Here is a 12,244-nt window from a genome sequence, read left to right on the forward strand (position 1 = left end):
TGTAAATAATTATCAACGCAATTGAGGTATACGTAATATAAATAATATAAACAGGATAGCGATAGGTATCTCTTTAATTGTAAATAATTATCAACGCAATTGAGGTAAAATTTATAATATACATGTCAAACAATTCCCGAAATCCAGCTCTTCAATTGAGGTAATATAAATAATATAAACGCAATTCGCGAAAATATGACATGTATGACATGTATGACGTGTATGACGTGTATGACATGTATGACATGCATGACGTGTATGACATGTATGACGTGTATCACGTGTATGTGTAAACTATTATTTCAAGCATATGTACAATATAAAATCTAGTTAATATTTCATTATATTAATATACCTAATTCTTAATTCTGATGTCCGATTAAATAGGAGTCTGCTAAGGGATTTTTCAATGTACAAATTTTTAATATTCTTAGTAATCTCTAAAAATGTTTACGTTTTTAGTAGTTGTTGATTTTGGTTTAGTTCTTGATCTTGGTCCTCGGACCTAAAATCTGTGACTTCAAATTGACGCTAGTTATTTAATTAGATTTCAACATTTTTTTCAATAATAACAATAAATATCTTTAAAATCCTCTATATATATTTGCTTATCGATCATTGCTGCGTTCACCTGCTGTAGATCTTGTTGCAATCGTAAATAGTGTTGATATCTCCATGCTGGCTGTCACAACAGAGCCGCCCGTTTACCATGAGCTCGCGTTGGCCAATTTATTTAGCCACATTTCAGCCCACAGCCCACAATCTGCCATCCAGCATCCGCCGTCGAGCCGTACAGTTGCTGACAGCGACAGCCACATTTAAAATCTATTAGTCCACCAACTGCAACTGCAACTGCCAAATAGCCAAATGGCCAAATGGGAAACTGGCAAATGGCAAATGGCAACTCACAACTGGCAACTGGTATCATAGAGCCTGTTTCTGTTTTCTGTTCATGTCCGCGCCAGAAGAGCAAACAAATTTAATAAAGCCAAAAACTGGACCTCGTCCCCGCCAGCAACAGCAAAAAAATAAAAATAAAGAGCGCAACACAAGCGACAACAACAACGACAACAAAAAGAACAACAGCAACATCACAACACGAGGCAACAGATTCCTGTGCTGTAAATTATGTGCAACAAATAAATTATTTTCAGTTCTGTCATTTGATTAAAATGTGTTTAAGCGTCGAGCGTTGCAAGCGATGGAAACATTGGCAAATGAATTGCAATGAAGTTGCGAGTTGACAGGCCACAGGGTGAAACCAATCTGTTGCATGCAACATGCTGACACAATTGTTGCAATGATTTAATGTTAACTTGCACTTGGTCATTTAATTACTTTAAATTTACTTATTTATTTAAATAAAATTTAAATTTATTTGATTTATATTTTACACAAGATATATATTTTAAAAGAAAAAAATAATAATAATGGAATGCATAATTTAGTATAATTTATTTATTATGTGTTGTTTATGAAATAATTATAGGAAAAAACATTACATTACATTTTTTTAGTAATGTTGAGACCTTTTTGTCCAGAAACTAAATATTTGTGGATAGAGTATTAAAAAAGTCTTGAGATCTCGAACATCGCTTAACTCTTTTTCAAGTGCAATGTTGCATTCAGTTGCATTTAAGTTTCTTTAGAATATTATTAAACATTTTTACCAATAGATTATATTATATACCTTATTTTATACATACATTTATCCTTCCTACTTCTAAAGTATAATTTTTATTTATTTGCAATTGAAAGTTAAGCTTATCACCAAATGACCGCATATTTATTAGTGTTGTATGAAATCATTATAAAATATATATTGTAACCTTTTTTTCAAAATTTTGATTCGTTTTTTAATGCTAAATATCTTGGTGTTGGCTCTTTGTCATATAATTACACAAGTTTTCCCTTTTCAAATAGTTAACATTTACATTGCTCAGTGGGATCGAATTCCCAGGACTAGATCAAACTTCGCGTAACTCACGATTTTTGGAGTTTCACACTAAACAATGTGAATGTGAACAACAGAATTTATATGAATTGCAGCTCACACTATCAGCTTCAGTCCCACATCACATTGCATCAGAAGATCAGTTCCTGGTCTGGACCTTACGCATACCCGCCTTCTTCGATGGCTTGAGCACAAAGAACGAACACATCAACGTCTCATCCACAGACATCATGGCGCCGGCATTATCAAACTCCCCACAGTAATTGGGAGCCGAGAAGATGGTAATCAGCTGCCGCTTGGCAAAGAACTCGTAGCCATCCTCAACGACCTGATGGGCACGACAGATCAAATCGAACTTGAACCGATGTATGAACTTGCCCACAATATCCGACCCAAAGGTGACACTCACGCCGCGATCATTATCGCTCCAGCCCATGATCTTGGGATCGGGATCGGCCCAGAGCAGATCGCAGAGCAATCCCTTGTCGGGCACCTCGCAAGGACGCGGCAGCTTGTGTATCTGGCCCATATTATTGAGATCGGGACTCAGTCCGCCATGGCAACAGAATATCTTCTCATCCACAATGGCCGCAACGGGCATACAGTTGTAGCAATCGACAAAGGTGCGCCACAACTTCACCGTGTAGCGTCGCTTGCACTCATCGTAGAATCCGTAGATGCGATTGATGCCCGAACTCTCGTGATTGCCGCGCAGCACAAAGAAGTTCTGCGGGAACTTGATCTTGTAGGCCAGCAGAAGACACAACGTTTCGATTGATTGCTTGCCACGATCGACATAATCGCCCAGAAAAAGATAGTTCGATGCGGGCGGATATCCGCCATAGTCAAACATACGCAGAAGATCCGTGAACTGGCCATGGATATCGCCGAGTATCTTCACCGGGGCCGAGATTTCCAGCAGCATCGGTTGCGTCAACAGCACCTCGCGACAGCGCACACAGAGTGCTCGGATGTCTGTTTCGGTGAGGGGGAATTGCTTGACCTTGCGCACATCAATGATATTGAGTATGATCTGATCGATGTTCGCCGACTCATTCATCGACGATAGTCGGGTTGACATTGCGGATACGGAATGCTTAACGTGCGGCATGCAAAATGAATTTCAGCAGGATTTCCAGGACGACGAACAAACCGAGAGAGATAGAAGGTAAAGAAACATTTAAAAATCAGCAGCATCTATGTCAATAATTAAAAAATCGAGACGATACGAGCTCTTGATATTTGTTTGACAGGTTTGTTTCTGTTTTTTGTGTGTGTTCTGACAGCTCTGCGCCAGCCGGCTCAGCCTTTGTTGAGGTCACCATTTGAACTCTGGCTGGCACTTGCACTCGGACTCGACTTCGAGAAACGGCCACGTTTTCGATTATTCGACGGACGCAACACATCGAAGGTGATCACCAAATCCTTATCAATGTTCATCGAAGCTCCCGCATTGTCATACAGTCCACAATAATTCGGAGCCGAGAAGATGGTGACCAGCTGACGCTTGGCAAAGAACTCGTAGCCATCCTCGACGACCTGATGAGCACGACAGAGCAAGTCGAAGTCATATTTGCGCAGAAATTTCTCGAGCACATCACGACCATAGAGGAAACTAACGCCACGATCACTCGGCGAATAGCCAAAGCCAAAACGATCGGGATCACTCCAAAGCAAGTCACACAACAGACCCTCGTCTGGCACTTCGGTTGGCCGGGGCAACAGCTTGATGTCGTTGAGATCCTTCAGACGCTGGCTCAAGCCGCCATGACAGCAGAAGATTCTGCGTGCCACCACAGCTGCCACGGGCATGCAGTTATAACAGTCGACGAATGTCTTCCACAGCTTGATGGTGTAGCGTCGCTTACACTCATCGAAGAAGCCGTAGACGCGATTGATCGACTGTGACTCGTGATTGCCACGCAGCAGGTACACATGCTGAGGATACTTGACCTTCAGGGCCAAGAGTAGCGTGATTGTTTCGACCGAATTCTTGCCCCGATCCACATAATCGCCCAAAAACAAATAATTCGCGTTCGGCGGATACCCAGCATGATCCATAATACGCAGCAGATCGTTGAACTGCCCGTGAATATCGCCAACCACACGCAATGGTGCGGACAACTCCAGCAACATTGGCTCAGCCAACATCGTCTCCCTGGCCTGAAGACACAGCATTATCACCTCCGGTTCGTAGAGATGAATTCGCTGCAATTTGCTGTTGCGGAATGCCTTCAGTTTTCCAATCAGATCATTCAGATTCAGTGTGGAGTCCGTTATCAGTGAGCTGCGCGGTGTGTTGACCATTCCATTTTCCGCACTGTTACCACTTGACGATGGCGGTGGAGTTCCAACGGGTGTGGAAGGGGGTGGAGTTTTGCCCTTAGTACCGCCGATGGCAATGTCTGGTTTAATAAAGAGTTTCTCGAGAACACTGATGGTTTTGCAAGAGTATTTTGGATATAGAGCCATTCTATGATTTTCTTTTATCTATGTAAATTAATATTAAAAAATAACAGATTTTGCAATGCTCACCGAACAAAATCAAGCTTAAAACTCAAACGAAATTCTAATATTTACACAAAGCTATTTATTGGCATCTGAAGATAACAAATATCATACCAGACCAGTCGCAAATTAATTACTACACACGCTTGGCTTCCTCAACGAACTCATCAACGCCACTTCTGCGAATTGCCCGCGATTTGTAAATGTCAAAAGTGATCATCAGGTTGTGATCAATGAACATTGTTGCCCCCGCATTATCGAAGACACCACAATAGTTAGGCGCCGAAAAGATGGTGACCAGCTGCCGCTTGGCGAACAATTCGTAGCCATCCTCAACAACCTGATGGGCACGGCAGATCAAATCAAAGTCGTTGCGATAGAGAAACCGCTCAACGATATCGCTGCCAAAAACAAACGAGACACCGCGACTGCTCTTGTTCCAGCCAAAACTGCGATCCGGATCCGACCAGAGCAGATCACACAGCAGTCCATTGATTGGAATGTCGGTGGGTCGCTGCAACTTGTTGATGTCATCGATGCAGCTGAGACTAGGACTCAAGCCGCCGTGGCAGCAAAAGACACGATTCGAGACAACAGCTGCCACGGGCATGCAACTGTAGCAGTCCACAAAGGTCTTCCACAACTTGGAGGAGTAGCGTCGCTTGCACTCGTCGAAGAAACCGTAGATCTGATTAATGCTCTGGCTCTCGTGATTGCCGCGCAGGAGAAACACATGATGTCGATACTTGATTTTGTAGCAGAGCAGCAGCGTTAATGTTTCCAGCGAGTGCTTGCCACGATCCACATAATCGCCAAGGAACAGAAATCGTTGAGATGGTGGAAACCCTTTGATCTTGAGGATGCGCAAGAGATCTTCATACTGGCCATGCAGATCGCCAACCACACAGATGGGCGCACTAACCGACAAGCACATGTCCTCATCTATCAGGATTTGACGCGCATCGCGACAGACAGCCTGAATATCCTTCTTGTCCATAGGAACGACTTGATTGGGTGGCCTCACACCATTCTCCAGCAGTCGAATGAGTTCATTAATCTTGGCGAGAGACATTTGCGATCCGACTCCTTCGTTTCGATTTTGAAACGGTTTTTTGCCTTTTTTTTCTCTAATAAATATGTATTTGTGTGCTTCAAGGGGAAGCAAAGTTCAGAGGTATTTGGAAAACATTGAAAATTTCAAAATAGCTGCTGCGATCAAGTGCAACTCTAACTGGAAATAGAATACAAGAATTCAACGCAACGCCACTGACCGCTAGATGGCGTCAGCTCCGACCACTATGAGTAATCATTTAGTGTAGCTCTTTTGCATTTATTAATCAATTGATAGCTAATTTGAAGATAAGTGCAAGAGGATGTAAGCACATTATTTACTGTTCTATATATTTTGACTGCCAGTCATGTGCTTCGGTGCCTTCTCTATAATCGAAGCTAGCTTCACATCAGCATGGCCCAGTTTCTTTGGCTTCAATACAACCATTGATATATTGAGAAACTCATCCACACACATCATACCACCAGCATTGTCGTATTCATCACAATAATTTACGGCCGAAAAAATTGTGATAAGCTGCCGCTTGGCAAAGAACTCGTAACCATCCTCGACCACCTGATGGGCCCGGCAGACAATATCGAACTTGAAGCGGGCCAGAAACTGCAGCACGATGTCCGCACCAAACACGAAGCTAACGCCACGTGAGTTCTTTGCCCAGCCAGTGATCAGCGGATCAGGATCGGCCCAGAGCAGATCACAGAGCAAGCCACTTGACTTGACCTCACAAGGACGCGGCAAATTGCGTATGTCATCCAACTCGTGGAGTGACGGACTTAATCCACCGTGACAGCAAAAGATTCGATCCGAAATTATCGCTGCCACAGGCATGCAGTTGTAGGTGTCCACGAAGCAACGCCAGAGGCGCACAGTAAAGCGTCGCTTGCACTCATCGTAGAAGCCATAGACCTGGTTGATGCTCCCCGATTCATGATTGCCGCGGAGCAGAAACATCGAATAGGGAAACTTCACTTTGTAGGCCAGAAGCAATGTCAATGTCTCTACCGAGTATTTGCCACGATCCACATAGTCGCCAAGAAACAGATACGATGTCTTTGGTGGATGGCCGGTATTGTCGAAATATCTCAACATATCCGAGAACTGGCCATGCAAATCGCCGAGCACATTTATGGGTGCATCCACCTCCAGAAGCATCGGCTCACCAATGAGAACGCCGCGTGCCGAGTGCAGCAGCTTGAATATATCAATTTCGGGCACGTTGATTCGCTTGTCTGTCTTCCATTGCAGTAGGTTTTCGATAAGTTCGTCCAGATGTTTGGGCAGCATTTGGTTTGCAGCAAAAAAAAAAACAAAATAAAATGAAATATATGATAATCAAACATAGTCTTAATTCTAACCTGACTGTCACTCAGTTAATTGACAGTGACTTGAAAGATTGTTCAATTTTTTTTTTACACTTCTTGCAGGTGGTTCACATATTCCTGCAGACACTGTAATATTTGCTGGAAATACGCGACCAACTGTCACTTCAATTTCTGCTTCGAAGCTCCAAACACATGTGTCAGCAAGATGGCAGCAAGTGCAATACACACACACACACCTCCAACACCATCTGTTGCCACTTGCTCCTCCACCTCGACGACAGCAGCAGCAACAAGGCGACAGCCTTGGTTTGGAGCCATGTCAGTTTGTCGTCAGAGGTGCGTACGTGCCTTTGGCGTTTATTAGTTTTGTGCTGGACACGGTTGCTCGCCAAAGGAAATTAAAATAATTCAAGCATTAAATTCAATTTCATTTTTGCAGCTGCAAAAACGTTGCTGCATGGAAAAGTCGTAAGGTTATTTATATTTACACCATTTCTTTGGCAACGTTGCACAGGAGACAAGAACTGTCCTCTAAAGAAATTCCCTTTGAAATAATATTTACATATGGCAAACAGGGTAATTGAAGTGTGTTTAAAATAGAAAATAGGAACATTAAAGCTAAAAATGAAAACATAAAAGCTCGGCGATCATTGTCTGATGGCTGTGTGCTCGCTTATTTACATATAGTATTCACCTATTCCGTTTTAGAACGTATCATAGCCAATAGAACACAAAATCCAATCCCATCAATTTTAGCCAGTTAAACAAATTTAATCCTTCGTGCAAGCACATATAAAAAAGGCAGCTGCTGGCACAAAACTAAATCCAGACAATTGAATTTGTGTGCGGTGTTATTCGCCCTACAAAAACAATATACTGCAGTAGTACAGAATATACATATATAAAATATATATGGATGATATACCAGTTTGTGTAAGAGTGGTGTGTATTGTTTTTTTATTTTTTAGCATTGCTCAGTGTGTGGTATTATTTAAATTGAATTTGCAAATTAAGTTTATTGTGTTACAGCACACAGGAATTTATATTCTATGTGCGATTATTGTTTCGCTATTTTTTTGCTTTGTCTTTGGCATCTTTTTTACAGCAAAAGCTTCGGTGGGCTTATGCGATATTTATTTATGGCCAACAACTTGTTTGTTGTGCCCGCCTCGCGCTCTCAAATGGAAATGGGTAAAAGGAATTGTATTTTATTGTATTCGCTGCGCTTCAATAGAAACAATTGAGCAATTGATTTGCATGCATAAAATTTGTAACTGGGATTTGCATTGCATGATTTATGAAAACGCGCGTCGCATGTTTCGCGGCTTTCTCAAATCATTTTGCAATTTTCAAACACACACTCTGCAAGCCCAATTGGCATAAGCTTTAACAATGAATATATCAGGATCAATCGAAAAAATCCCTTAAAATGCAAAATTAAATTCTAGACTCGTTGCAATATTTGTGCTCTTCGTTTGTGATTCACCAAAAAATATAAAAATTCTAATCTTTCTTGGTGGAAACATGCAAAAGTTCTGCCAAAAATTCATGCTCTAATAACTGCGAGCACACACATATAACATTTTTTCAGGCTTTCGGCAAAGCAATTGTTCAGTCATATCTTTAGATTTAACATTTTTGTACATTTAAATGCACATCCGGCAAATATTACGCATACGCACTGGTGTGCCTTGTGCCTTGCCATGCAATTTACAATTTACATTTACTTGGCAAACCGTTAACAAATTTGGCGCAGCGTCTATTTGGCACCATTTGGTCAGCCAAACAAGCAAGAAAGAAATACTAGCAGCCGATGTACAAAATAAATTAAAAATCATATAAAAACGGACAACGCAATGCGGATCGAGGCGAGTTGGCGCCAGGGACGGGGTTGCTGCCGTCTGTGTGACGCCTATGGGGCAACAACCCTGGCGCATCATATTTACGATTAAATTCACTCATGACTTTTAGCGTGCTCCACAAATAAATAGAAATGGCCAACAAACTACAGCGCTGCAAATAAATGTAAATAGGAAATGAAATACATGACTGTGAAAAAAGAATGAACGAAAAAAGGCAAAAAGGGAAAAATTGTGCAACGTTGGCGAAAATTCTTCATGTGGCCCAGAAAAAAGTGTGTTTCAATGTTCAGCAAAAATTAAAAAAAACATGTAACACAGCCAAGAAATATAACTAATGACCAAGTGTTAGAACGACGAAATGTGTGTTAGCAGTCGCTTTAAAGTGTCCTTCGTGTCCCCATAAAAAGTTGACAGACGACGCTGGGGACCATTGATGGGTCAACGCAATAGGGTTGACAACATCGAGCAGAGGGTGAGTGAAGTGCTTCTAAATTGAAATCATAATCTCTTCGAAGAATTTTCACCCTCTTTTCCAATTTATTGCTAATGAGCTGCTCGGCAATTGCGTCACGTAAAATGTGAGTATGTCCAGCTTCAGGTTTGCATTCCAGCATGCAGCAGAGCAACATAGTTGTAAGTGCCACCTGCTTCACGTAAAGGAGACATAACTATTTAAATGTGAATATTAACTGGCGGCAGCCTGGGCAAAGGACATGAAATGAATTCGGATGGTCGCTTAATTATCTCGCACGTACAACTCGACCAGCTGGCGATGCAAATATTTGGCAAGTGACGCCTGGTCGGTAACTGGGTGCAGGTAATTAGCATTGAAGAGCAGTGCATATAAATTAATTAAATGCAAAACACGCTCGTTGTGCGGTACGTAAAATGCATTTGGCATCGGCATCGGCATCGGTAACGGCGAACCTAAGCGCATAATTTATGTGGCCAAATGATAAAGTAAATGGAACTCAAACTGACATAATGATATTGGTGTGAACGCCTTAGGCTAGGCGACTAAGAACACGATTTATGGAACAAAGTAAATAACAACCCGCTCTCAAAGTAAGTACAAACAACCCTCAACTAAGTCAGTTGGTCAGCTGGTCAGTTGTTCACTGGTCACACCATAACCATCCCCATTGGGCAAGTTTAAGAGTAAACGATGCTGACACAGACAGCAGCAGGAGCAGCAGCAGCACTTGGACATCGACTGGTGCCAATTTTGTGTTGATTACACGACAACATTGTCGTTGCCACCCTTTGTTGCACGCTGTCTAGTGGGTGGGTGGGTGAAATGTCCTGACAAGGGTCAAACGAAAGTTTTACGAGCTCTCGCCTGCATTTAAACCAAAGCTATTTAATGTGTTGTTCCTTGTCGTTGTTGTTGTAGTTGTTGCTGCGATTGCTGTTGTTTATTTTAAGTTTAATTCGTTTGCCGGCAAAAAGGAAATTGGTTTAAGTGGTAGTGGAGCGAGCAGCAGCGGGGAAGGAAACTTCTAGCTGATAGAGGGCAGCCAAAGGGAGATTTATCTAGTGAAAGTTTCGCACCTGAACTGCCACTGACAGCATCGATTTGGGCACGGAGACGGAGATGGATGGAGAACTGCTTGTTTTATTTTCACATAATAGTTAACCAAATAGCCAGTAAAGTAGTGTCTTTCAGTTTCTGTGAATGTAAATGAAAAGTGAAAATTTTGAGGCGTTCTCGATTTTAAAGTTACTCAAAAATTTAAAGCGAAGCGAGCCAAAAACTTTGCTCAATCTCTGCGCTGTCGACTGCCATATTATAAATCTTCAACTATCTGACAGAGTTGGCATGTTGTTTTTTCTACCGCGGCTGCTGTTTCTGTTGCCCCATGATGGGGCAGCTTTGTTTCTGCCAAAATCATACATCAATTTTGGTACATTCGTCAGCATTGCAACCGAAATATCATGCTCCACAAAGAGAAGGCGAGATGAAGCAGGGCGGCGGAAGTCTGCTTGGTTGCAACGATAACAAATGCCGCAACTGATGTGTACGTGAATGTTGCACAGTTGCACAGTTTTTGGTTTTGGGTAGTTTTGCATTTTGCCGCGAAAATTTGCGACGCACTCGTTTTCGGGCAAATGTCAGACGATGACGACGACATGGCAAGGAATTTGAAAGTGATGTCTGCCAGACCGAAATTGTCAAAACAATTAATCATTGATGAAGAAAACGTACAACATGCAACAGCCACAGCATGCAACCGCAACATCAACAGCCGCCCCCCGACTATGTGCACCAAATGTCATTAGTCTGAATAAATTTATTTGCAGACAGTTTTGTCCGTTGTCCATTTGTCTCTCAAACTAGTTGTTGGAGCTGCTCTTAATGCATTTGGCATTTTCCATTTTGTAGCAACTAGTAAAATCTACCACATAATTATTTTAATTAGTCTGATTGAAATCCAGAGAGAAACAGAGGCACTTAAAACATTGCTTTTGCATGAGAAACTCTCTCATGAAACAGCGCCTCGGGAGAAATAATATTATCAAAGCAACAATTGCAAAGGAATAATTGATAAACATCATTGATTTATTTAATTGCCCTATATTAAGCATTCAATTTCATTTGCTTTATTCATACACATGCTTGATAATTTCATTCAATTAGGTCAGTTTGCATATGCTCAAGTTTGCCTGACAGACTCAGATTCAGTAAATGCCTTTATCAATATTTGAGCCAAACTCATTTGTGCCACATGCAATTAGAGCCATTTAACTCTTACATAAATAGTTTACTTAGTTTACATCATTTATGTGCAACTATTTGTAGAACATTTACTTTTAATTAAAACATAATTGAATAATAGAATTCAACACAAGGTAAAATTTCTTAGAACATTCACAGTTAATTAATTTATTTTTAAATGATGCCATATTTAATTCTAGATTAGTTTAAACTTTTTTAAATAGATGCTATATAAAAAACTAATAGGTAATTTTGAAATTATGAAATTTGAGAAAGAATAGCTTCTCTTAGCTATTTTTAATTTTTAGTGATTTCATAGAAAATTAGTTAAATAATTTACAGTATGCAGAATATTTTGAATTTTTGGCACAATGCATAATATCTTTTCTAGTAAAGTAGTTAAATATTTAAATTTAAATTTTTAGATTCATCTAACGAAATATTATTATTTAAAATATATTCTTTTACGTGTTAAATATAATGTTTTAACCCATAGTTTTATTTATTTTTCACCTTGAATGTAAAGGACTTCCTATGCAATACTTTTAAATTTGAAATGTATGCAAAAAATGCATTGTCCTGTTTAATAAGTAGCTGAATATTTAGATTCGTAGTTATACCTATATTCGCAACAAATATTTTTCATCTTTGAATATTAGAAATTTGGATTTCAAGTGCACTAGAATAGGATTTCATAGAAAGTATTTTTGTTTTTTGACTAAAATAAAATAGTTTAATTCATAGTTTTTAAAGTCCGTTAAATATTTTTCATTTTTGACATATGTATGTAAATAAAATATAATTCCTAGT

The 12,244-nt window shown here is 40.4% G+C and overlaps 4 protein-coding genes across 4 annotated transcripts; all 4 read right to left on the minus strand.

Annotated features, from left to right (window-relative positions):
- Positions 1–1,764: 1,764 nt before the first annotated feature.
- LOC132794102 (serine/threonine-protein phosphatase alpha-2 isoform-like) lies at positions 1,765–3,227 on the minus strand. The gene has a single exon (XM_060804352.1). It carries the CDS (start codon positions 3,063–3,065, stop codon positions 2,094–2,096), a length of 972 nt encoding a protein of 323 aa, XP_060660335.1. The 5' UTR covers positions 3,066–3,227; the 3' UTR covers positions 1,765–2,093.
- A 28-nt stretch (positions 3,228–3,255) lies between these two features.
- LOC132794101 (serine/threonine-protein phosphatase alpha-3 isoform-like) lies at positions 3,256–4,478 on the minus strand. The gene has a single exon (XM_060804351.1). It carries the CDS (start codon positions 4,424–4,426, stop codon positions 3,257–3,259), a length of 1,170 nt encoding a protein of 389 aa, XP_060660334.1. The 5' UTR covers positions 4,427–4,478; the 3' UTR covers position 3,256.
- A 50-nt stretch (positions 4,479–4,528) lies between these two features.
- LOC132794104 (uncharacterized) lies at positions 4,529–5,677 on the minus strand. Its single transcript, XM_060804355.1, has one exon. The coding sequence runs from the start codon at positions 5,532–5,534 to the stop codon at positions 4,599–4,601; it is 936 nt and encodes a 311-aa protein (XP_060660338.1). The 5' UTR covers positions 5,535–5,677; the 3' UTR covers positions 4,529–4,598.
- A 90-nt stretch (positions 5,678–5,767) lies between these two features.
- LOC132794103 (uncharacterized) lies at positions 5,768–6,888 on the minus strand. Its single transcript, XM_060804353.1, has one exon. It carries the CDS (start codon positions 6,816–6,818, stop codon positions 5,859–5,861), a length of 960 nt encoding a protein of 319 aa, XP_060660336.1. The 5' UTR covers positions 6,819–6,888; the 3' UTR covers positions 5,768–5,858.
- Positions 6,889–12,244: the final 5,356 nt, after the last annotated feature.

Source organism: Drosophila nasuta, chromosome 3 (genome assembly GCF_023558535.2).
Source record: "Drosophila nasuta strain 15112-1781.00 chromosome 3, ASM2355853v1, whole genome shotgun sequence".
Lineage (NCBI taxonomy): Eukaryota > Metazoa > Arthropoda > Insecta > Diptera > Drosophilidae > Drosophila > Drosophila nasuta.